A 26,535-nucleotide genomic window follows, 5' to 3' on the forward strand; every position below is an offset into this window, starting at 1 on the left:
AAGCAAACAATAATGTAATGGTTATACCCATACCGTATAGATAACAATTCTCATACCGTATAGATAACAACTCTGATTCTGAATTCAATCAATTAATGAAGGACATGGCTTTAGATTAAGCTCATAGATTCAGACATGTAAAATGTGAAAAATGATGCATCCTGTTCAAAAAAGGGAAAGACTCTTGAATTTAGGAAGGAATTCATCTTTCTTTCCAGCCTCCGCTCAAGTTCACTTAAATCATTTCAAGTTCACTTAAATCAACAGTGAAATTCTAGCATCTATGTTAAACGCATAGGCCTGTTCTCATTGCATTTGCATTTGTAGTGATAAGGTCATCAGGACAGTGAGAATGAGATAACATTAAATGTGGTAGTTGCTCTGCACAGTGCCTCAAATGGTTCTTTGAGCGATGCCATAGAAGAACTACTTTTGGTTCCGTAATGAACCAGGTTTGTAATAGAGATGTCTGAATGTGAAGAAGCTTTAAATCAAATTAAAACACTAATATTTCACACGAACAAAAACAAAATATGCGGCTTATTTATGTAGTTTGACCAGCCTTTGCCTTGCCTTCCTTCTCAGCTTTGTCAGAAGGGTTCACAGAGGGTCCATATGGCTTCATTTGATGTTCATTTAGAGCATCCTTAACTTCTAAGAGAGCTGGACTGGTCTCCTTTACTGTGCCTCAAATGAATCCCTAAATGTCAGTATGTGTCATCAAACATTAATAGATGTAAAAGGTTATTAAACTGCACCTGTGGAGTGAAGCATGCACCACTAATGAGGACTGAGCACCTGCACTTTGCTCTAGCTTCTATTTACCTCAGTGGCCAGTAAGCCCTTAAAGATTAATAGATGACTCTTAAAGAAAGAGGGAGAGAGAGATTAGAGAGGCTACCACTGTATTTAATGAAGGCACTTTTCATTGAGCTGCTAACCTACAAAATGTGGTGATCAGTCATTGTCAGAGACGCAGGAGAGGCTTAATTGGTCTCTTTGACTTTTATCAGTTGGACCAAGATTAGGTAAACCTTTACTGTAACAAGGCCTGGAATAAACCCAAGCAGACAAGGTTTCTCAGTAAGCAGCCCAAAGCTTAAAGTGTTACAGTGTAAAAGCTTAAAGCTGTACAATGGGAAAGCTCTTGCTCTTGCTTAGGGGCATAATGCCTAGAGCTGTATGTGCACCGACAGGCAGTCGGAATATCCCCCACAAGCTTAAAATTCAATTCTGTAATTGTGTTTGTTGGTGTTTGTAGACACTAGAGCAGTGGTCACCAACCTTCTGGGGATTTACTATCCTGCAGGTTTCACCTCTAACCCAAATCTAATATACCTCATTCAGCTAATCATGCTCTTCTGCCGGCAGTAATTAGATGGCAATTAGATCAGGTGTGGTTGATTAGAGTTGAGGTTTGCAGGAAGCTGTATCCACCACTTGACTAGAGGCTGATTTGGCTAATAACTAGTGGTATAATGAGGGTTTTATGGGCCCTTAGTTTACTTTTAGTATATAAAGAACCCATGTCGTTTTCTTGTTGATATAGTATTTGATGGTTTGAAGCTTTGAAGATTTTTATTATTAAGAGTTACAAATACTAACGCACTGAATAAATAATACACACAGCCATATTGGAATATTATGACCAGTGGGAATAACCATCCTTTGCTCAGATGACACTAGATAGATGTCATGGCATGGACTGTATTAGGTGACGGAAGTTGTTTATTATAGAGCTTAACTTATCCACAGTGGTGCATCAATTGCTCTGTACCACTCGCCAGCTTCATCGCTCCCCTCTGGCATCAGACCATGGGGCACCATTGTTATATCATTAGGAGACATTCAGTGTGTGAGAAGTACATTCTCAGTACAACTTCACCACAGCAGCTCTAAAACAAACGCGCCGCAAACCCTGTCACGTAGCATCTGTGACGTCCCAGGCCGAGTTCATTCCAAAAGCAGGGGTGGTCATAATATTCCGACATGACTGTGTATAAATAATAAAAAATAATGTAATAAATCTGATTTCAGAAAAATGTTACCTTGGATGAGCTGCATTGTGAGTATGCAAGAGATAAACATCAGGGCTGTCTGTGTTGATGGAAGCTAACTTGTGAGGTATGTTGTTCAGAAATTGTACTTGTGTTCTGGTGAAGTTCTGGGTGTACAGATTGTGGGTGTACACTAAGCACAAAAAATAAGTAAATTTGTGTTTGGTAGATTATTTCTTTGTTGTAACAATGCTTCTTATACCATTGGAAAGCCTGTTAATTTCCCTTTTGAATGGTGCCACATTTGTAAGGGACATGCATTTGTGGGATGAGCAGTAAAGCTGAGTATGTAGGTTGCGCACATGGCAGCACCTGTGAGCATGGGCCCCCAGTAGGTGTCTGCTCCAAGGCCTGCCATGACTGCCCTTCACCGTCAGGCCCATTTGTGCTGGTGTTGGCAACTCGTGCACGGGAACTTGAACATGTGGAGGAACATTAAGTCCAGATTCTGCCTACGGCACTTGGATCGTAGGGTCAAAGTGTGGAGAAGACGGGCCGAATGCTATGCTACACTGATAGTGTAACATCTTTTGGGGGGAGGCAGTGTGATGGTGTGGGGCAGCATCTCCCTCACTGGAAGGATTGTCATCATTGGAGGCAATCTCAATGCAGAGAGATATCCAGATGAAATTCTGCAACCAGTGGAAATCCCATATCTCCATATTCTGAGACCGAACTCTATCCTCCAAGATGACAACGCTTGCCCCCACAGAGTGGGGTCTATCAGAGACTACCCCTACCTATATGTCTAGTTTCTTTAAACTTCAATCATCCAGTCTACCAAACAACAAACAAGTCAATAACAGAATAAGCTGTTTGGCATTGGTAGAGAGAATTTGGCAAATTTTAAATTGGCAGAACCCACATTCTCTGTGGCTCATCCCATAAATACATGTGGCACCATTTAAAAGGGAAATTAAGTATAAGATTTATTGCTTAAAATCATTGTTACAACAAAGAAATAATCTATCGAACACACATATCCATAAGTTTATATGATGCACTCTAATAGAAGCAACCTACTTATTTTGGGTTGAATTCCTTCTTTTAGTTAAGTGATATGGCTCTGGTAGACACTCAGCTGCAGTGTTAATAAAGCTATAAGTGGAACATGTTTGTAATATTAACAGTTGGAAGTTGAGACCGCCAGACCAACTATCAAGTGCACCTCAAGTGACTGTGTGTGGGATTGGTGAAAAAAGAATTTGGCATTATAGCTGATGACCGTGCCCCTCCGTAAGCGTGAGTAGAACAGCAGATGTGTTTGAATGCACTTTTTTAGGCTGCACATTTGCATGTATTAATGAGCATTGTTATGTGTGAGTATTTATTTGTGCAAACAATGTGAGTATATGTCAGCGCACATGGCCACATTAATCCATATTACACACACACGTTAAAGGATAACAGCAGCAAACAATGGACTATATCTCTTTATTTATAGAGTTTGGTCTTATTGCTCATCTATTGCAAAATGCACAACGACCACAACCAAATAGAAATCATTTAGGACACCGACTATATATACATACGTACATGGCACACTGATCAAAATAAATAGATTTAGACCTTGTTGCAGTTACTGTTCCACAGATTTTTATCCTAATTTCTAATGTTATTTACATCCCTGATCATGTACATAAATAAACACAGTAAATCTATTGCACTCTATCAGTAAGAAGGGCACAGTAAGGACAAGATGTATGCAGGTTTGTACATAATGTGAATAAATGCTTCAGACCACATTGTTTAATGTCAGAGAATGTATTAGAATTAATCTGCATGAAAGCTCTTCCATGCATACCCTGGCTTATGAAATTATTGCCCACAATCTCACACACACACACACGCTGACACACTCGCTCAGTTTCTAGCACCACAACAGTAAATCTGATCTACGTGTTCACGGTTAATTAGACAGTGCCCTGTGGTTTTCTCTGAGATTAGCTTGTGTGCTTTGGAACGTGCGCTTCTTATTGAACCGTATACTGGATGAATGATACGTTTGTTGACATGCAACATCACATGATTTCTCCCTTTTGCTCCTGTGTGTCCTGTGACTCTATTATTCTCACACACAAACATTTCTCACACATATCTCACTCTCTCACACACACATACGCACACACTCTCATTCCCTGGTGGCCTCTGTTAGGCAGCGGTCAGTGGCGTCGCTGCAGTCTGCCCTGTGTTTGCGACGGTTCTGGGTATTGGTCCGAATGAGCGTGTGTGTGTTGTTTGTGCGCAGCCTGCGGAGACGCGTGTGCAGAACTTTGCGCAGTTTCTGGCGTGTGAACGCATACAACAGAGGATGCAGCACCACTGTCCAATAAGCAAGCACCAGGAAGCACAACCTCAGGCGCTCTAGCCAGTCGGAGGGTCCGATGGCCAGCAGGAGAAGGGGTGTAATGGAGAGAGGTGCCCAGCACAGCAGGAAAGACAAGATGATTATCACAGACATGCGAAAGACACGCTTCTGGCGTTCCCGCCGGTCCCTGTGGCGCCTCACGGCCCGGCGCAGAGCCAGGATGGCTGATACAGAGGCCCCCACACCAACACTCGGAGGGTTGTGCGCACGAGGAGGACTCTGTGGTGTAGTGGCAAGGGATACGATGGGGGTGGGACTCAGCGGTGTGGCTATGGTGGACACAGTTGGGTTAGGACTAAGAGGAGAGGTTATAGTGGATATAGCAGAGTTAGGGCTGAGAGATGTAGCAGTTATGGATATAGCTGGGGTAGGGTTAGGAGGCAAGGTTATAGTGGACGGAGTGTTCGAGTGAAGTGACGTGGTCAGGGTGGATATTGCGGGGTTAGAGTACAGCTGTGTGGTTATGGTGGATGTATTTGGGTTAGGTGTGTTTATGGTGGGTAACGAACGACTAGGACTCAAGGGTGTTGATACCAAGGACAGGCCTATTGTAGGGGTAGGACTCAAAGGCGTGGTCACTATGGATATTGTGGGGGTCGGGCTTAGAGGAGTGTTCATTGAGGGAGTGTTGGTCTCCGTGTTCATGGTAATGGTGGTTATGGTGTCAGAGGCCACGAGCGGTCCAGTGGAGAGAGGGGGAGGGGAGATGGGTGTAGTCCTTCTTGTGTGATCTGGCGACCTCACTGCCCTCTTGCGCCGCTGCCAGAGGCGCTGGGCAGGCCGCCGGGCATCCCGCTGAGATCTAGGCGGATGTCCAATGCGAATGCGCAGGGCCTGTAGGATTCGTGAGTATGTAAACAGCATCACGGACAGAGAGCACAAGAACACGGGCACCTGCAGCAGAAGATGAATTTGCAGAGTGCCGACCCATTCTGAGCACAACACTGTGCTGTTAGAATGAACAGCCACTCCCTCTGTTAGCCCGGACACAAACCCCGCCTCCACAAATGGTAGGAGGGGCACAGTTAAAGATACTACCCACACTCCAGTCAGCAGAAAGGCTGCCCTTCGTGGTGTAAGCAGGCGATTGGCTGGCCGGACGCTGATGTCGTAGCGGTCAAGGCTGATAAGCAGCAGGTTGAGTGCTGTTCCTACGCTGGCAAAGGTGGCCGCTGATTCATGTAGGCAGCAGAGCAGGGTGTGGTGAGGAATGGAGGCCCCGCCCAGGAGGAGGAGTGTGGCAGTGACGGGCAGGCAGAGGAGGCAGAGCAGGAGATCAAGCGTGTGCAAGCTAAGTGTGACAGCATGGCTCACAGATTCCAGAAGGCTGCAGTGGCCGCAGTATAACACCAACACCGTCAGATTTCCGCCCACTCCCAACAGCAACTCCAGCAGCAGCACGGCGCTCACCGTTGCCCGGAAGCCGAGCCACGCCCCATCATGCTCGGGCAGTCCTGCCCCCACACCGTCGCTCGCCTGTAGGAGTGGGAGTCCAGGACCCTCAGTGATGCTGCCATCCGTCTCCATGGAAACCATCATGCACCATCAGACACATTGCCAACCCCGCCCATCTGTCATGCTCCGCCCACTAATGCAAAGATTTGGAGCTTTGGCTGGTTTTACTGGTTGACAGGCCTGAGGAAAAGAGAGAAAAAAATAAGAGCTTATAATTTATACAATAAGAGTAATAATTGAATGAGATCATATCCTGAAAAGCTGGATCTTCTTTTGTATTTCAGGTTTAGCACTCTGAAAAAAAGAGCTAAAATGAAAAATGCATGCTATGCAAATAAATCCTTTCCCAGTGTTTCTGCTGAAACCCAGCTTGTTTTACCAAAGCTTCAGTAATAGCTCCAATTGTGATGTATAGGCTGGGTTCATTGGAGCTGACCAATTAAGAATAGACCAATTAAGTCTCAAATTACATATCGCTGTGCCAAATAAATGCCTGCTACTTTAAAAAAAAAACTTTATTATGCTAGTCAGGGTGGTCCACGAGTAAGGAGCGGCATGTTGAAAGGAATGGTTGTTTGATTGTGTTGCTAATTATGAAACATGTTGTTTGCTGGATCAGCAAATGATGTAAGAGTGACCTCACACTGTGTGGTTTATGGGCTTCATGTGTCACAGAAATGCTAATGAACGTGTATAACACAAGTGCATCATCGTCTAAAAAAAGAATGTGCGTTGCAAAAGAGCAAGCCGACTCTAAAAACGGCTAACTACTACAGCTGACTATTCTTATGCATTAGCTTTCACACTCACGCTCTCACACCACACTTGCCATTTCTCACACATTTTTAATAACCCCTGATTCCCCTACAAACCAACCTCTGGATGAATTTGATTACAGCTGCCAGAATGGATTTCACTAATTAAACACACTCTGGGCTGCCAATGGCAACCTTCTAAAGGATTTAAGAAGATACCCCTCAATCCAGATTTCGCTGATTAAACACACAGTCCATTCGGACAGAAGGGCTAACCGTTGGCAGCACTGATACTATAAATGTGGAAAAAGTGAAGGACCTTCAAATGCAGATAAATTAACACAGTCTGATATCTTTTTTCGTGTGTGATTTTTGTATGATTTTGAGAAATGGCACATAACTATAATATCACCCTGCAATGCCGAATATTGATGTTAAATATTGTCAAATATTGAGGAGCATTTTATATCCATTATTTTTTAAAACATATTGGTTTCTGGTTGTATTTTGTATTGTAAGTCCAGAAAAGATCATTTGCAAATAAAGTGCGGGGTGACTTTACTGTACACTATATGGACAAAAGTATTGGGACACCTGCACACGTCTCATCATTTCTTCCGTAATCTTATTTTTTATATTATCCTGCTTTTGTTAGAGTAATTGTCTACACCGTCAGGGGAAGGCTTTCTATTAGATTTTAGAGCATCGATGTAATGATTTGATTGAGCAACAAGAGCGTTAGTGAGGCCAGGTTGTTGGATTATAGACCTCTAGTCCAGGCCTGGCATTAGGCATGTTGCCAACAGGTCCATGTTTGTCTGCTCCTATTCTTTTGGCAGAATTTCTCTACAGAGACTAGACAAGCTGTGTGTGTGTGTGTGTGTGTGTGTCAGCAATGGGTGCAATGTTAAGAAGCTGAATGCATTCATTAAAAGAAGGGGTGTTCACAGACATTTGGACCTATGGTGTGTATACACACACACACACACACACACATACACACATGCATACACACTCACAAAGACACACATTAGCAACTGAGAAGATGTGCTGAATCTTAGATAAGAGCAACCTTTGATTCTGTTAGATGGAATGAGATATTGATTGTCAGGGATGAGATGATAAAGATTGTAGTTCACATGAGCAGTTCTGCAAAAAGGCCAACTCATGAAGCTAGTGTTTAGTGGTGCCCAACCGCAGCAGAAAGCTCATCTGATCTACTATTGATACATGCCTTATAATTCAACCCTGGTATAAGAAATTGATTTGTCTTGCATTAGGTGGTGTGACATCACCTGAAGCTATGCGTGTAGATTTTCTACCATTGCTGCTGCGTGAGAGAGATTTCTGCTGTAGAGTGATGTCAAACAACACTGGCTAGTGAAGCTGCAGAGCCCACCTCATTAAAAGCAGCTACGGGATTTGCCCAGATCACATGAAAGTAACTTAATACCACAGTTACTGTCCTGACAGTCGAAAATCGTCTGGAGCTGAATGAAAATATGTTGGCTCCAAATCACAGCAGCCCATGCCAAAATAACCCTCTAGACAAATAAATAAATAAATAAGTTTGACTGGGGGCTGATCCCATTTCTATGATGGCTGTTACTATGGCAACTGGTCTGCGGGTTTAAGTGCACGGTCGAAAATGTAAAAAAGAGAGACTGTGTGTGTGTGTGTGTGTGTGCGTGTGTGCATGCATGTGCACAAAGTGCTCAAATATTGCCTTTTAACACAGCTGTGACACTAACCTCAGGAAGAAAGACTCAAGTTTTTTTGAAAGAGAGTGTGGCGCTGCTGTTACTGCGCTGATGAAAACAGGTCACTGGTGAGTGACAACATGGACAGATATTTGGTGCCTGGGTCATGTTTTATTAAAGAGCAGCCCAAAGCACTAGGACCTAGAGGGCCAGAGGTATCTAGCCACGCATTGCATTTAGGTCATTCAGCCACTGTAGGGTGATTCCCGGTGTTCAGCTGCACACTCACAGCTTGTATCACCTCATAGAAAAGTACTACCAATAGAATGGGGCACTCTGGATCAGCAGCACATGTGCAAAGCCAAGCGTTGGCTAGAGGGGTATTAATGCCCACCTGCATTAGATTGTGGAGCATTGGAACAGCAATGTAAAGAGGAACAAACGTCCTGTTGACATTGTTGATTTCATGTATACATATAGTGTCTGTACACACAGACGCAGAGTGTAGGGATGCTACAGATAGGAAGATAAATAAAGAGAGACTGGGGGAGCATGAGCCGCGAGAGAAAGTACACAGAAGCGAAAACAAAATTGATCAATGTCAATAATGGTGGACGCTGGGGAAGAAAGGATGAGAGGGAGAGGAGTGTGAGGTGTAGGTGCATGCTGAGTCGTGAAATCGCTGGAGGCAAATGTTTATATCTCTTTCTCTCCATCCATCATCCTGCCTCATCTTTCCATTCTTCTCTCTCACTTCTGTACACCATTACTCGCCAAATCTCATCCCTCTTTCCTGCATGTTTACACTCATTTAAATGAGTGGTTAAAGACAGTGTTTACAGTCTATATACACTATCTGACCTCAACTCCAACCCAACAATCAGGTGTACTCCAAAAGTTTGGGCTAAACAGCTCCCGTGTCCAGGTGTGCTTTGGTATATTGGCCAGATAATTATTTCAGCTATGACTGAATGCCATCTTTGCAGTTGCTCCATGTTAAACTACACAGAAATTGTTATGATGCATTTTGGTGCCCTTGCATTTCTCTCTGTGTGAAGACAAAGCAAACCAAGGGAAAACACTCAAAGCACTCCAAGTTTCTAAAATCTAATTTGGGCCAGAGCAAACACACTGTAGGTGTAAAAATGTCCCTAAGTTACAATGTGAATCCTTGAATGTAATAAGCTGTAGATCCACTTTAGCAGTCACGTCCACCAGGTATTTCCTCTAGCTGCAATTAAGATTTGCTCAATGTGAGGAAATTTAGGCCATTCCTCCCTGCAAATGTTTCAGTTCATATAGCTCTGAGACTTGTGTGCACAGACCTCTTCAGGCTCAGCATCTCAATAAGGTTACAAAATATGAATCTTATTTTTTCAACCATTTATGTTTACTTTGATGCTTTGGATTATTGTCTTGCCATGTCTGCGGTCATAGACTGCCACCCTTATATTCTCATGTAAAATGTTTTGATACACCTTTGAATCCATTGTTGCCTCAGCTATTGCAAGGTGTCCAGGCCCTGAGGCAACAAAGCAGCCCAAGCCATGATGCTTCCCCACCAAGCTTCACAGTTTGGATGAGGTTTTGATGTTAGTGTTCTTTTTTTTCTATAAACATAGCGTTGTGCATTTGTGCTCAAAATGTGATTTTTATCTCAGTGGCTGTCTTCATGGTTTTTATTCAGTGTTTTCTAATAGTGGACACATGGTGGAACAAAGGTTTTTGCACTTCTGTAAAGTCTTTGACTGTTATCCTTAGAATAATTCTCACCTCTTTCAGGTTTGCTTGTTGTGTGCTTGACTTGATCTTAGGAGGACACACACTCCTACACACACTCCTAGAACGAGTAGCAACAGTGCAAAAGTTTCTCCATTTGTGGATCATTTAGTTTAGTTTGGACTGATGTACAGCCAGGTCATTATCAATGCTTTTCTAACCTTTTCCATCCTCATGCATCGCTGTAACATGTCTTTTGATTTCTTCTAAAAAAATTTTGGTAATAGTTCCAGTCTTTCATGAGTACAACAGTTTTATCAGTAGCCAGGCTTTGTGTGCCTTTACTTAATGGTCACAGCAGCTGTGAAGCCCACACTTCCAATATCATCTCCTTAATTGAAACACATTTTGCCAATAAGCCCTCAGAGAGGTCATTAGCACAGGATCCGTTTACCTTTTCTAGGCTGCATTGTTTGCTCAATGTGCTTAATAAAAGAAATAGAACAAGTTCTATTGCTCCAGAGAAGGACAACTGGTAAATTTGGTGACAGGGTCATGGGAGCATTAATACATGCAGCTCCAGCTCACAACTTAAAGCATCTGCTGATATTGTCTTGGTGCCAGATACCACAGGACATCTTCATGCGTTTACAGGTCAGAAATGTTTCTGGTGGCGCTTTTGGAGCATTGAAGCAAGGAGTTTTTCTATTGACCCACTGATCACTCATCGCCATTCATCAATTTTAACACAATGAAAAGAACAACAGTTTTGACATTAGAGCAAAAAAGGAGATACAAGGTTTTTGTGATGATAATATACACAGATCAACAATAACATTAGGACCACCTGCCTAATATTAAGTAGGTCCCCCTTATGCCATTACAGCAGATCTAACCGTTTGAAGCATGGACTCCACAAGACTGCTGACAGTGTCCTGTAGTATCTGGCACCAAGACGTTAGGAGCAGATCCTTTTAGTCCTGCAAGTTCTGAGGTGGGGTCTCCATGGATCACATCAGCCTTCGGTGACCATGACCCTGTTGCCGGTTCACCAGTTGTCCTTTCTTGGATCGCTTTTGGCAGGTACTGGCCATTGTATCTTAACTGACCATTGTATCTCCATATTTGCTGTGTGTGTGTGTGTGTGTGTGTGTGTAATATATTTTAGTAAATATATTTGTAACACTAGCTGGAGAGTTCTTATCCATCTCTGAACACTTCTCATATCCTCCACAGTGCCTCAATTCTCCAGCTATTAACCTATTAACTCATCCATTCTCCCCTCTCATTCCACTCTCTCCCTTCGCTCTCTCCCTTCGCTCTCTCCCTCCCTCTCTATCATATTAAGCTCATCTCTTTATAACGGGGTCACATATTTGGAAAAGGCACTCACACTGGAATTGAAAAAAAAAATAGATAGTCACGTGCTCGTGTGTGTGTATCTAGGCTATGCAGGCTCTTATCATGATGATGATGATGATGATGGTAGTGATGATGATACTTTGTAGATATGAGTAGTGGATAAACTGCCTCAGTCTGAACAATGAAAACTAGAAAAGCCATTAAAACAAATCAGCCTCTGAATGCAGCCATAATAAAGCTCGCGCTGTAACAGCAGCGGCACTCTGGAACGGGATGAAGCGTAAGACTGAGGAACAGGCGCGTCACTCACTCCTTCAAGAAAACAACCTACAGGCTTCATCTTTCCACTGGCACATCTGGAAACTGCACCACCACATCTGGCCGCTGCGCCGCGACAGTATCCGGTAAAGGGATCGTTAACGGACCTGCTGGTGGTCGCCCGTCGATGAAGTGGCCGGACACTGCAGAGTCCAGCTGCTCCCTACACGAGCCCTTCACTCTGGCCGGTCCGTGTGTTCGTCAGACGCAACCCGACGCAGCGCGAACGCGCAAAGAAACGGAAGCAGCATCGAGTAAGAGGAGCCGCTGTACTCACCTTAGCCTCGCGCGTAGGAATTCCCGCTACATTCCACTGCGGTGTGTGTGATTGTGTGTGTGTGTGTGTGTGAGAGAGAGAGAGAGAGACAGAGAGAGAGAGAGAGAGAGAGAGTGGGGGCTTGGGGAGGCGCGCGCTGTCAGAGCGGGACGGGACGTGAGTGGAATGGGCGCGCGCGCGTGCAGAGGGAGACCCGCGCTGTGAAGAGGCGAACGCTCACACACACACACACACACTGGCCGCCACACACTCACACATACTGTCCTCCACACACACACACACACACACACACACACACACACTCACACATACTGTCCTCCACACACACACACACACACACACACACACACACACACACACACATACTGTCCTCCACACACACACACACACACACACACACACACATACTGTCCTCCACACACACACACACACTGGCCACCACACACCCACACATACTGTCCTCCACACACACACCCACACATACTGTCCTCCACACACACACACACACACACACATACTGTCCTACGCACACACACACACACTGTAATCAGCTGCAGCTGCACCAAACTCTCTACACTGACATTCTGACAATCGTTTCAGACCAGTGCTGCAGATACAGCCGGGTACACACACACACACACACACACACACACATACACGCAAGTATGTCTTTCTTTATGGGTCATTTTCACCACTGACACCATATGTTCAAATGTTTGTGGACACCCCTTCTAATTAATGCATTCAGCTACCTTATGTTGTGCCCATTGCTGATATGGATGTGCAAATGCACACACACAGCTTTTCTAGTGCCTGTAGGTGTGGGCTAAAGAGGGGTTTAATGCCCCCCCAGCATTGAGCTGTGGAGCAGTACTTTTGTCCATACAGTGTGTTTGTTTTTCTCTAATCCCGAGGGCATTTATTCCTCATGAAGAGCAGAATGAATGGTGTCCCAAACACACACACACACACACACACACACACACACACACACACACACACACACACACAAAGAAATGTATTGACAAAGGCAGTCAGAAGGTAGCACATGATGGAATGGAGTGCACTTACAGATAAGTCACATGGATTTCATACGTGAATAATCACGTTTTCTAGACCACATCTGGACCTGTATACTGTACACACACTATGTACAGTAACACAATAAAATCTATACTTTTCAAATGTGATTTTCTCACACTTCATTCATTAGTGAGTAGTAAAGATTAGAGAAGCAGGCTTGGGACTGGAAGGTTGCTGTTCAATTGCCGACACCAGCATCCACAGCTAAAGTGTCTTGAGCAAGGCACCTAACCCCCAACTGCTCCCTAGGTGCTAAGGGTGTGTGTTCCCACTGCCCTCCTCACTACTGTGTGTTTACTGCTACGGATGGGTGTAATGTAGAGGTTGTACTGCTGTGTGTTTTATCATTCTCACACGTTTTGTGTGTATAATGACAAAATGGGGTTTTATTCACAGAATGTCGCAGTTGTTAGAGTTGTGCTCTAGATCAAATAAGAAAAATGGAAGATCTTGTGTGCCATTTCAGGTCGAAATACAGTCATGTGATCACATATCATTCCGTAGAGCCGTTTTTACACCTGGGATTCACGTGGGTTTTTGGTGATCAGAGCACGTTTAGACAAAAGCCAGGTGTAAACACCCCTAAGACACACTCTGACCGGATTCCTATCGGCTCACTCAAAGTTGGATTTCCTCCACACTTAATACAAGTGTAAACAGAATGCGTTTCCTGTGACCTGATTCCGTCAGGCAAGCAGAAAACTGGATGACTAAATAAATGTTAGAATGAGTAATTATAACTGTGTGCACGCTCAGGCTTGTGCATATTTACCGGTAGATGAGAGCAGTTTAATAGAGTGTGTTTAATTGTCTATCCATTGCTCCACCATGTGTTAGAACCACCACCGTTCAACTCAGTGTCCCAAAGCCGGACAATTTTGATGAGAAACCGTTGTTTACAGGAAGTAAAATGAAAATGGTGAGCGGGTTGGTCTGCATTTTTTGTGGGAAAGTAAAACAGCTCCCATGTGGTCACACTGGAGATGCATTTCAGTAGTAGATCCAGATACTATCCAGATACAAAGAGCATGTCACTGCCAGGTGTAAACAGACCCATAACGTTGTGTTCATATGCAAACTTGTGCTCAGACAAATGCGTACATTACTCTGGTATTCTGCATGCATGAACGCCTGACGACCGGCTTGATCTCAACATGTTTCTTCTAATCTGGTCTAATATTGTAATTCTGGACAGACAAGCATCCCTATATGTCATGTAATCTGCATTTCATAACTCATGTTCCTTTATGAAGTGTCCCATGGGAGTACACAGAAAGGCTCAGCTGTTTGCTGTGGATGCACTGAGAATTACAGTAAGGTAAATCACATGCATGAATTTATCTGACTAAGTTTCCCAGGTTTGTCATTAGAGACAGTCAGAGCATTGTCATTATTTGTGGCCCTGTGTGTTTTGTTGGCTGTGAAGGTGTGAGGTGCGTTAGCTCACTGTAACAGCGTTGAATGCGTCTTCTTTCCGCTAGCATGCGTAGCCACTCTTTCACACTGCCCACGAGGTGGAACGGATTTATGTGAGCACAGCCTGTGCAGGGAAAAAGACCTTATCTCACACACACCCCTGAGTGTTTCTTCAGAAGAGAGAGTGTTACAGCTGGGATTCAGAGCTTCACTGAGGCATTTTACTTCCACGACTGCAAGAAAGTAAGATAGGGGCATCTATTTCAATCGAAAGGTTGCCAACAGATGGGAAAGGAATTTTTGAGGCGCTACTTTAAGCTCTCGGACTTCCCAGCACCTGGAAGCAACATGGACACAGAAGTGTCTGACCTCAACCAACTGACCACGACCGCTGTGTTGCACAAAGCAAGTAGAAAACCCAAACTGTTCACTAAGAACTTCAGCTGAGTTTCAGAAAACATGCAGGCCCACATTTCTGAGTCCTGCTGAATAACTACAGCACACGCTGCCCTACATTTCCCAGACAATTCTCATAGGTAGCGCAGGCAAGAATAGCTGTTTTAATAGAGTGTGACAAGGAATAGAAACCATAGCCATTCACAATGAGTCAGTACTGAGACATGGCACTTATGTGCAAGTGTGCTTTTGAAAGTAGGTGAAGTAATCATGAACATTTTACCAGCAATCAGCAAAGATTGTCTGCTGTGTGTTTGTTTGTGTGAGAGAGTAAAGCTCTCATTAGCAGGCACTGGAATGAAAAGATGAAGCACTTGTGATGACAAATCCATATGAATACATATACAAAGATATGAATATGAAAATGATGTTTGAGTGACAGCTCTGGGGTAGCGGCCTGATTGTTGTGATGCATTGCACTGAGATGGGGGAACGTCATTTCAGACAACCTAAATCGGGCGGGCAAATAACAAATAAATAATAATAATAAATGGAGAGGGAGAGACGGGGGGCACTGCCGCTATAACTCGTGAATTGCTTGTTAGAATCTTGGCCTGCCATCAGCAGCCGAAGCCTGAGAGACCACAACTGGCATTGCTCTGTAGGGCAATGGGGTAAAATACAAATAAAAACAAAAAATGAATGAGGAGGTGAGGTGTGCAGTATCTTATCCACAGTGTCATGTCAGATCGCAAAGTCAAGAATTCTGAGGAACAGACCAAATACGTGTTAACCAAGTGCTGATGTTTGCACCATGCTCATATACAGTCGCACAGTAGGTGGGGTGGTTTGGCGAGGTCACTGGACACTGTCCAGTTGATTCCTGTCACATAATAGTGTTTCTTGGTCATACAAAAAACCATTTAACTGCAGGTCCCTGATAAAACTGTAATCTTGCTTAACATAACTTAGGTCTGTTATAATTGCTTTATTAGAGTTTACATGTTTGACAGCAGTTTAAATTCCTTTACGGCGTAATTTTGTTCTGGAGTACTTTTAAAAACTCAAAAATAGGAGATGTAGGTGTTAAGAATTTCGATAGATTATTTCTGACCATCTTTGATGAAGCTGTTTATATGGTGGCGTACCTGGAAAAATCGAATAAGTAGCTAATATTTAACCTGTATGAAGTCTATTTAACATCTAAAATGTTTTTATTCATAAAGGTGGATATGAGGATAGGCTCCAACTAGCCCATCTCTTACAGGCAACATCCAGCTGATATGGGGTAAAGTCAAGGTTGTAAGAGCACCATCAAGTTTTTAATGCAATTGTAGAATTTGAAGGAGAAAAACTGTCCCAGACACACATCATTCATTCAGTCCAGAACAGGTAAACAAAGTGAAATGTTTAATCATTATTAACCACATACAAAAACGACATTATCAAATACAGTCCACATCATATAAATATGTCTGAAAAATAGCACCATTTCTTTTAAAAAGTAAACATGCATCCACTGATCATTTACTTAAAAATCCTTTTAGGCTCCAAGCTGAAAAAAATACAAATCTCTATTTACAGTGCTGCTCTACACAGCAGAGACTGATTGTATACTAAAAATAGCAGCTGCAAAAAATGGCAGTCATGATTCTACACATGTAAGCAGGCTGACCGTTGCTTCTGGCATAATATACAGTATACAGTTGATACTAAGCACCACTGGCATGAACATTCTGGCATACTGGCAGATACTAAAACTGCTGTTTGAGATTTGAATATTAGTTGCATTTGGACACACTGGTGTATCAGCCTTAGTTCATGTAAAAAAGGGCCTCCTCTGTTAAAGTAGATGTAAATATGAAAAAGATGATATACTGGTAGGAACCATTAGTGATACTCTGTTATTACTGAACGCTCTGTTATTGTCGTCTTTGACATTTTGCTTTAGACACACAGAAATGTTGCTGCTGAAAGGCACCATTAGGTAGCAGTAACTGCTCCATCAAATGCCACTCAGGGCTTACAGGTGTTGGCATTTCGCAGACAGCAGTGTGAACCCAGTTTCTGTCATGATATTAGAGCATAGGAAGAGGAAAGTGGACCCAGATCAGTCAGTCAGTCAGGAGGGCTGTGAAGAACACTGGTGATGATAGTGGTTAATGCATGAAGAAATACACAACTATCATCAGCAGCAGCTCTCTGAGTGTGTTTGTGGGCTATTTCAGGCTAGATTTCGGACAGGACTGGAACACAATAAATGTTTTATTCCCTCTGAAATCAAATCCAGTATTTTCTGCTCAGTATCAGCCCAATACTGAATGCCACCTCTCCCTTTTTCTTTTAGCACTGGTTTAGATAAAAGACAAATTAGAAATGTATCCCAATGAACACACCTAGTACAGCTTTGCTCTTCCTCTTTACATTAAGTGCTTGATTTTATATCACTGAAAATCTGGGGCCAGATTCACAACAGCTTTCCTAAGGACAAAATGTAAGAAGATAAACACTGAGAAGTTAAGAATCTTCCTAAAATCTACTTTCAAAAAAGTTCTTTCTTAAGACACTTATCTTGGTTTTCTTCACACATTTAAAATGTTCTGGGCAAATTGTACAAAATGGAGAAAAAACAATCAAACTAAGCGTTCAAAATGTTTAGTGATCAAGAACCAGAGAAAAATGTTCTCTTTCACGACGATGTGATATAAGAAGGCTATTATTTGTTGTATGTGAACATTAACAGTAGTAACTAGGTAAACTGGTCCTTTTAGAGGCTTGTCTTATCATCTGTTACAGTCTAAGACACGTGTGAGGCCACTGTAAGGTTAAGGAAATATTTCATAATGTTCTTAGAAATTTTCTCCAGAGAAAAGTTAAAAACAAAAATTTGAAAATTCCTAAGAATAACAATTTATTTTTACTAGTGTGAAGTTAAGAAAAAAACACATCTAAAGCCTTGGGTACACTACACAACCGTTAAAGTCTTAGCATATTATAAAAAGCTGTTTTGATGGTTTTTTTGGTGAATAAAAATATAATAATGCATACCTCGGGTTACCTAGCAGATGCAGATCTGTGCCACCATTTGCACTGGCCCAAAAACGAAGGGAACATAGAAACGCCTTTGGGTCATAGGTGAAAAAAAAAGTCTGTATAGACTGCAGACGGAGGTGGAGGTGAGTAGCACAGCCCATATTAAAGGCTACCCAACATTCCAAGGCAGATGTTCCTTCTACCTTAAATAGTGCTGCAGCATCAGACATGTACTAGCACCAAAATATAGCTGCTGCATCCTTTCATCCTTTCATCCTTTTCATTGTCTGACTGAGTCACACACCAGTGATGGATATTCTTTTAGATTACACTCAGAGTCGGGTTATTAAAATACAAATGTCTGATATGCCCTGACTGGTCTGAAATGTGATTGAAATGCCAAAAATCAGTCTGCGCCCCTCGCACACTACTCTATTCTCTCTCCAACTGATGAAAAATCTGCAGACTAGAGCCAACCAGCACAGACTCAGCAGCCAGACTGAGAATCATGGCTCAAATCGGGCTAAAAATCACATAGTATAACCCTGGCTTTAGAAGAATTTCTTTCTCAAGTCACTTTTGTGAATCCAGCCCCTGGTTGAAAGATGATTTTGCCTATAACAGTAGAGATATCACTGTGCATTCCCATATGTCATCCAGCATTTAATCATATGCATAGTTTGAGAACACTTATAACACTTTTATGCACTGGTCCAATGATTCCCTCTAATTTATATATGGCTTTAAACTCTGTATGTATGGTTTTGTGCAGGTCTGAAAAACGTCAGCTAATACACTTGGAATGTGATACATGATGGGAAGAAGTTATGTAACAGCATAATACCAAAAATAAATATGATGAAGTCCAGCTACTGATGTACCAAATCAGAAGCATCAGATGAATATGATTAGAATACTGAACGCTGACTCTGTGCTGGAGAGTTTGTAATCCCGCCATTATTGTCCACTACTTAAACGTACAGCAGCTGCAACACAGATCAGACAGGAGTTAGGTTTGGTCCTGTTCTTCATACTGGGCAGAATTCTGCAGTAAAGAGTGAAACAGTGTGTGTTTATCAGTCTGTATGCATACCTTCTCTCTGTCATAGGCAGTGTTGTTCACACTCCTCTTTCTGTGTGTAGCGGTTGGCATTTCCTCCACAGCCACTGTAGATAAAGGGTCTACAGATGCCCACCTGAGAATTAAAGTACCAGCGCAGTGTATATCTGGAACATTCACCCTCATCCAGTGGCAATACACACGGATCTAATGTGCACATAAAAAAAAAAAACACAGAAATTCACAGCATGACATGAAAGCCAGCTCAGAAAGGAGAGACTAATATTTTCAGTCTTTAGAAGCATGTTTTATGTCAGCAGTGGCAGCGCTGCTAAGAATACAGTGATATTTAGTTTACAGTATCAGTAAACAGTAAAATGCATTAAGATGTATGAGTCATCTCTCACTGTTAATGAGACATATTTGTTTTTACTAAAGCTTGCACACAAACCAACACAGACGACTGAGAACAATGCAAACAGAGGGCATGCTGTTTAGAAAGCTAAAATGTAGGTCTGGGTGCAGAAAAGTTTGGCATAGTTTTAAAATCTGAAATATTTAACTGGCTTATCTCAGGCCAGAACACAAAAACTATGAAAAACTACACACTGTAAATGTGTGTTGCAATGTGACAGGTGTCTATCTCTATAGACAGTCAATCTCATATTCACTGTTTGCATGTATAAATGTATGGTATACATCATTAACAGTTTGTATGTCTATATTTAATTGATGTTCATATTTATATTAACGACTTCAAACAGAATCAGAAATGGATTTTTACAGAATGTCAACTATGCTAAACATGCAACTATGCAACTATGCAACACAGCCTCTCTTACAGTTAAATACACATACAAGGCAGTTGTACTGTATTTAGCTTATATTGTTACTGTCCTGCCAAAACCTTGTATCTCCATTTTTGCAGGTTTCACCTTTTGTATCTGGCAGTTGTACTTTGTTTCACAGTTTAATGATGAATGGACCAATAGAAATGACCTAAAATGACCATGATCAAAATCTTTTTACACTGACTTCCACTGAAAGTCAAGAATTTTTCCTTTCCCAGTAAAGCTCTCATTTTGTAGATATGCAAACAAAAATCTAAATGTGGCAGAATTACTGATGTTAACTAATGATGTTAATTATATTAGATCAGTTTTCCTGTATCCCAGCTTTGTAGGCTTTATAGCTTTATATTAAAGATTCAAAACTATTGGAAAAAACATGTTTTATGTGGCTAAACCACAGGTGTCGATACCCATGCTATATTTTCATATAAACACTTTCATAAATTCTAGGAATTCAAAGAAAATTTGTAACACACTTTTATATTTTTCCTTATAAATTATAATATTGTCTCTCAAAAACTCCATATCTCCAATTTTGACATAATGTGAATTGTTACACTGTTGATTTGTTCATTGTTCTTTACATTGTGTCAACATGTCATGATGAATGGACCAACAGAAATGCTCCAGAATGACTTAGAATAACATTTTTTTACATTGACTTCCATTGAAAAACTAGTTTTATTTGTTCTCCTGTTCCTGAAGTTGCCATTTTGGACATATTAGGTTCTTGCTTGACAGCAACATTGTCAAAGTCATAGTCAAACAATAGAGAATCAACATACAGTGAAAACATGCGGAGAACGAACACAAAACACACACATCCACACTGCTGTCCACCTACGCACAAACACACCAACCTGCTTGCATTTAATCTGCATCCCTCATTCCTGTAGCTCGCACTTACATGACATTTGCACTGCATGTCAGCCAGTTTGTGTAAACATTCTTGTGACATGATTATTAATGTAGCTTTTATTTTTCTCAATATGCAGACATTGTACAATCAGCATCCCAGCGAACCCTTAACATGCTCAGTACATACATGCTCTGACACACAACCCCTGAAGCACCATTACACAACAAATAACAGGGCTTACCTTCACCTTTAACCTCTCTTTTCTGTTTCCCTGCATTTAATGCAACAACTGTTGCCTTGCCTGCCAAAATAGCCATATTATGTCATTCTACGTGTGTATAGGTTTACACAAATATGTACACACACAACTATGCACACAGACAACACACATACACCAAAGACAGCATAACACATTGTCATACCTTGGCTCTGGTTGATTGAGGGGGTAAGGTCAACGATTTCTTCCATGGGGTCATCATAGCTCTCAATGGAGTAAATATGCTCATAGTCGGGGTCATTTGTGTTTACCACAACATGCAATTCACGACCTAGAAACAAACACACATACACACGCACACCACCATACAAAAATTCATAACTGGCTGGAAATGTGAGCTTTTACAAATAAAATGATGATGATAATGTAAAGATTAAAGGAACTGTTTGACAAAATCAAACATACATGATTCCTCATTCACAGCAAGAATGACTCTACAGTAACTATATAACAAGACAGTCTACAGTTCATACAGGTCTGTAGATTTGTGCCAGACCCAAAATAATCCCCAAGTGACATACAAATGACATTACAATCATTACAGAATTAATATAGACAGAAAGGTATTTAGATGTTTATGAAACATTATCAAATTATTAGTACTATGAATCATAAAATATGACTACTATGAAACTAATATGTAATTAATCATCAATCATTAAATGTTTAATGTGCTTAAAAATGCTTCTTATCATCATTAGCCTAGTAGCTCTAATGCAAAATTACAGATGTATGAACTCAAAATTCAAAACAATTAGTGCTCAAGTGGAAAATCATGTAAATTTGAAAATTCCTTTAACCATATTAGTGTAGGATCGGACAATGTTAAATACAAATGCTGTATTTAACGTCTCACAGGAGTTAATAACGTATACACTGTAAGCTTTTAAAGTCAGGTCAACTTACAACTGTAAGTTAACTTATTACAAAACACTGAGTTAACTCAACTTTCATTTTTTCTAATCTTAACATTTTTTAAATCTGCATCAGCATTTGGAGTTGAGTCAATTCAAAAACATTAGTAAATGTGCTGCAGCTGCCTAAAATTGCTTAAATATTTTGTAAGATATTTGTGAGATACTTTCTTAGTCTGTCCCCTACATCCGTGATTTTTTACTCTATATTCCCATCTGCAGGTTAGAACTCCTATCACAAGGGACTGCTTTCTATTCTTAGATTTCTGACCATTGATAGCTGTGGTGTTAATGTGGTTTGGACTTGTGATAATCTCCTGTCTATTGACAGGCAGGCAATTAGGCAGTTCTGCCACTCTAGAGCCATGAATCTAAGCACAGCAGTGTCCAAGAAAGAAGTGAATCGAATGAAAAAGTAAATTTACTCAGAACTGTGTTTTTATGTAGTGTCATTTAACAGACCTAGAGTAGCACAGCAGTCTAACTGCCTGCTTATTGAGTGTTAGGAGATCATAAGTTTACATCACAGCAAGGGCTCTGCACTCCTTGCTAAAGGCCTCCCTGTCCGGGGACATCATGTAATATGGGGAGTTCTAACCCACAGATGAAAATGAACAATAAACAAATCTTGCAGAACTAATAAATGTGATTTGGGAGAACTTTTGACTAAACTATGTTAACTCAAAAGTGTTAAGTAATAACACTGTAATGACAGTTTACAGTGTAGTAATTTGATAAGCGTACAAAGCTAACACTCACAAGACTAATCACAAGACTTGACAGATAAAAGAAGAACAACATAAAGAAGAGGGACAAAGAGATGGGGAAATGATGGACAAAAGACTCACCCTCCTCGTCCCCTCGGCCTACTGAGAGCTCGGGGGACATGGAGGAGTGACTTCGGAAAGACTGCACCGACGTACGTGGCTGAATTTCTCCAACACCTGACAACATGCCCACAAGAAAATCACACACACACACACACAGGCAGCAGAACCCATCAGTAAACACACAGTCATACACACTTACTGACATATGTCACACCCTGGTGACAAGCAGTCTCACACTCCACATTTAGTAGAACATGCATTAGAGCCCAACAACATACCCAAATGTACTGGCTAAGGCAAACACCACATTTTAAATGAACCAACTAGAAACACACATATGCAGTACAGTGAATTTACTCATTTATTTGTTATGGGAAATGTAACTGTTATTAAACAGTTATCATTTTAAAAATATTGCATTATAGTCATAAAGGTGCAATAGTAAGGTGTTCAGCTACAACAAGCTGTCAGAAAAATGCTTCAGTGCGCCTTAGCAAAGTCCCTTGATCTGTACAGTAGGGACGGCACACCATTCTCCCAAAAGATATTCCCTCAGTTGTTTTTTTAATAGTGGAGGAGACTCTGAAATCAGTCTAAATCACATAAAAAATCTGGTGACTATAAGGCCATAACACCTATAACTGATCAAAGGATTAGAGTAAATTTGTACCATTTTTAAGCCCCAAAAAGGGACAAGTGGACCCAAACCCACAACAGTGGTACAGCGCCACCAGTCCCATCACTGTAGAGGTCAAACTTTCAGGCCTGTACCAATCTCATGGTTTATGCAACACATGCACTATTCTCCACTTTGTAGAGAATATAGTGAATAAGGCATCTTCTGACCGTATTAGATACTGTGGGACAGTACAAATATACATTAGTCTTTATAATGAGGGGCTTTTATGCACTGCAGCTCTGCTTTAATAGCACTATCTATATAGATAGTTAATATGTTCTTGCTCACATTTCCTGCATGTTCCAGCTACTCTTTTGTTTTTCCCCACATATCACACTAATGCACCAGCATTTCTCTCACTGAATGAGCACTTTTTACTGTAGTTTTCAACCCTATTCACTGATGTCTTTCCCATTAATCTAAACGCAGTAGCCTCTTTAGTCACTGTTCTTATTAAGACTGGGACTGAAGCTCTTGCCATCCATCTGCCTCAAAAATAAAACCTTTTTCATAGTCACTCAGATCTTTTCCTCTTGCCATCTTGATGCAAAATTAAGGTTAGGTGGGCCTGCTTAGCATTTTTAAACATTTTTAAGCATTTAAGGATAGTAAGATGTTAATTGCTTAATTATATCATGCAGAATATTTGCCTGGAAGCATTTTGCACTGTTGTTTATTCAGTTTTGCCCTTTAATAACCCATCTGTGTGCAAGAACATGATGCATACATGAAAATTATGCATGGGTCCAACAGCTTTATAAATAGTGTCACATGTAACATCAAACACGATCCAGAAACTGAAAATTACTAACACTGTTGATAGATGAGCCATATTAGAACTGGATTAGTTTATCGGGGGGGTGTCTGTATCAAATATGTTACATGTCTCCTCAGAGATGAAACCCATCCGGGCAGCAATAAACGTGGTTCAAGCTGTCAAATAGACACTTATTTCACTTAAGTATAAAGCAAAGTTTCAACAATTCAAGATTTAGTTCAATAATTTAACAATTGTAAATTGAGAAAGTTTACATTTTATCAAATTTGAAAATATAAAATCTGCTTGTGATTTTCTCAGAAGAGAAGGATGCACATCTTTTATTTTTCCAGGCAAATGTCACCTCTCATAAGGAAAAAGGGAGTTTTAGGTCATTACCACATGCTGTATTGACTAAATCAAATTGACGATAGGACTGTAAATTTCAACAAATCATTACAATGTTATAGTAGTTCACCTTCTAACTGATAGAAATTGTACCTATTGCACCTTTACAACAGCCTGCAGTCATCTCACTGTATTGATGTGTTAGGTGGCTATGGTGACTCCGAATGGTATTTGCAGTAGTGTCAGAAAAGCATACTGGTCATTGAACTTACCTCCACAGGCTTCAGAAAGGGGAAAAAGTGGAGACAGAGAATGACATCAAATGAGTTACAGCTACAGTGTGTTACATGATGTTTTTTTGTACAAAGTCTTACTAAAAGGTACATAGTGGATTTACTGTGTATTAAAATATACACTCACCACAGTGCTGGTTCATCTCAGTTCGAACAAAAGCACGAATCTCATCCTCCTAAGAAGCACCAGAGAGAGGCATGAGTGATATAATGAAAGAGTGAATAGAAGGGCTACATGAGATGAGAAGGAGAGCGTGTGATGAAGTATGTGTTCTAACCGTCAGGCCTGGCTCTCCTCTCTCTCCTTTAGTTCCATCAAGACCCACTTCACCCTGGCATAGAAGACATGGGAGAAGGAGAGAAGAATGGATCCATATTGGGAAAAAAATACATAGAAATATGTGCTTGTCATATGACAAATACATATCTAAGCAATACATATCTTTTTTGGCTATTTACATACAGTACAAAAAATCTAAACTAATAAGTACTTTATAATATTATTTAATATGGAAAGGGATGTGTGGCCTCACCTGTTCTCCTCGTTCTCCTGGGATTCCTGGAATACCTCGAGGGCCGACCATGGCAGGACCTGGAGGGCCACGTTCACCCTACAAAACATTCCACACAAGCTGGCATTTGCAAAGATCTAACCATGGCCTTGGCTCTCCTACACACAATAACTTGACAGAAAAGGACCAGAAGTGTAGGGCAGTGGTGGCTCAGCGGTTAGAGCTCCAGGCTAATGATGACAGGGTTGTGGGTTTGATACCCAGGCTCTGCAAGCTGCCACTGTTGGGCCCTTGAGCACGACCCTTCACCCTCTCTGCTCTCCGGGCGCTGGAGTTGGCTGCCCACTGCTCTGAGTGTGTGTGCTCACTGCCCCTAGTTAACTACCACAGATGGGTAAATGCGGAGGAGACATTTTGCTGTACGTAGTACAGTGACAAATACGTGATACATGATCATAGCATCCTTCTCAGTATAGCAACACACAGTAAACTCAGTACCTTCTGTCCCTGCAGTCCTTCAGGGCCTTTTACTCCAGCAGGCCCCTGAGGGCCTGTTAGACCAGCGGGGCCATCAGTACCTCGGGGACCTGGGGGGCCAGGCATGCCAGCGGGTCCCTGAAGAGTGAGAGAAAGAGAGAAAGAGAAGGTTGGATAGATGCACTAGGAAATTTTTACCTGGAGTACCGTGTCGCTAAGTAGTACTTACCCGTTCACCTTTGTCTCCTTGTGTTCCTTTTGGTCCCATTACACCATCAAAACCTCTGTCGCCCTGATCAATAATGCACAGAAGTCTTAATGCACATGAATGCTCTTTATCAGCACTGTTTAACCCTAAAACCGAATGGACCAGATTCATAAAACATGACGTCACAGTTAATTGTTACGGCTTCATAAACGAGGATTCCCAGTGTGTTTTACCCTGTGCACTTTGCATTAAAAGTTCTGCTTTGGATTAAAGATCTTTTCGATTATGTTTTAAACCATGTTTGGCTTTTTCCAGGGTTATGAGTAAAATACTGTAATAATGAAGAGGGAGCATTGTCACCTTATTGACAGAATGAAATACCTTGCTACACATCTGGCACTACATAACATTGATAGCGTCAGGTTTTATGAATCTGGCCCAATATGCTGGAACATAGACGTTGTTTCAGTTGAAGTCTGATTAACCAAGTGAAAAGTCTTTGACTATACATATACATTTACACTATACATT

General features: G+C 41.5%; 3 protein-coding genes across 5 annotated transcripts in view; all 3 read right to left on the bottom strand.

Annotated features, from left to right (window-relative positions):
- Positions 1 to 3,506: 3,506 nt before the first annotated feature.
- On the bottom strand, positions 3,507 to 12,242 carry LOC140560202 (G-protein coupled receptor 22). Of its 3 annotated transcripts, none has more exons than XM_072684482.1 (2): positions 12,012 to 12,242; positions 3,507 to 6,060 (listed from the first exon to the last, which is right to left on the bottom strand). In XM_072684482.1, the coding sequence occupies exon 2, from the start codon at positions 5,962 to 5,964 to the stop codon at positions 4,189 to 4,191; it is 1,776 nt and encodes a 591-aa protein (XP_072540583.1). In that variant the 5' UTR covers positions 5,965 to 6,060; positions 12,012 to 12,242; the 3' UTR covers positions 3,507 to 4,188. The 3 variants fall into 3 exon arrangements, with proteins under 3 accessions (XP_072540583.1, XP_072540586.1, XP_072540585.1); XM_072684485.1 differs by lacking the exon at positions 12,012 to 12,242 and adding an exon at positions 11,748 to 12,004; XM_072684484.1 differs by lacking the exon at positions 12,012 to 12,242 and adding an exon at positions 11,727 to 12,004.
- A 4,095-nt stretch (positions 12,243 to 16,337) lies between these two features.
- LOC140559735 (collagen alpha-1(XXVIII) chain) lies at positions 16,338 to 22,854 on the bottom strand. The gene is made up of 5 exons (XM_072683338.1): positions 22,749 to 22,854; positions 21,132 to 21,257; positions 20,951 to 21,010; positions 19,033 to 19,206; positions 16,338 to 18,925 (listed from the first exon to the last, which is right to left on the bottom strand). Exons 1-4 carry the CDS (start codon positions 22,852 to 22,854, stop codon positions 19,043 to 19,045), a joined length of 456 nt encoding a protein of 151 aa, XP_072539439.1. The 3' UTR covers positions 16,338 to 18,925; positions 19,033 to 19,042.
- Positions 22,855 to 24,715: 1,861 nt separating this feature from the next.
- The window catches only part of col7a1 (collagen, type VII, alpha 1), a 66,932-nt gene continuing 65,112 nt past the window's right edge, over positions 24,716 to 26,535 (bottom strand). The window contains exons 111-116 of the mRNA XM_072683339.1: positions 26,026 to 26,088; positions 25,818 to 25,934; positions 25,341 to 25,418; positions 25,086 to 25,139; positions 24,935 to 24,983; positions 24,716 to 24,795 (exon numbers count right to left, since the gene is read on the bottom strand). Of these exons, the coding sequence (XP_072539440.1) occupies positions 24,716 to 24,795; positions 24,935 to 24,983; positions 25,086 to 25,139; positions 25,341 to 25,418; positions 25,818 to 25,934; positions 26,026 to 26,088 (441 nt within the window). The remainder of the gene's footprint in view (positions 24,796 to 24,934; positions 24,984 to 25,085; positions 25,140 to 25,340; positions 25,419 to 25,817; positions 25,935 to 26,025; positions 26,089 to 26,535) is intronic.

The sequence above is a fragment of the Salminus brasiliensis genome, chromosome 7, assembly GCF_030463535.1.
Source record: "Salminus brasiliensis chromosome 7, fSalBra1.hap2, whole genome shotgun sequence".
Classification (NCBI taxonomy): Eukaryota; Metazoa; Chordata; class Actinopteri; order Characiformes; family Bryconidae; genus Salminus; species Salminus brasiliensis.

Bases quoted from the DNA above. Each gene is read 5' to 3' on its own strand.
- LOC140559735 (XM_072683338.1), bottom strand. From the start codon at position 22,854: ATGTTGTCAGGTGTTGGAGAAATTCAGCCACGTACGTCGGTGCAGTCT. The intron at 21,011-21,131 runs GTATGACAATGT...CTATTTTGGCAG, and splicing joins CTCAATCAACCAGAGCCAAG to GCAAGGCAACAGTTGTTGCA. The intron at 19,207-20,950 runs GTAAGCCCTGTT...TGTGCACATTAG, and splicing joins AAGAGAGGTTAAAGGTGAAG to ATCCGTGTGTATTGCCACTG.
- LOC140560202 (XM_072684482.1), bottom strand. From the start codon at position 5,964: ATGATGGTTTCCATGGAGACGGATGGCAGCATCACTGAGGGTCCTGGA.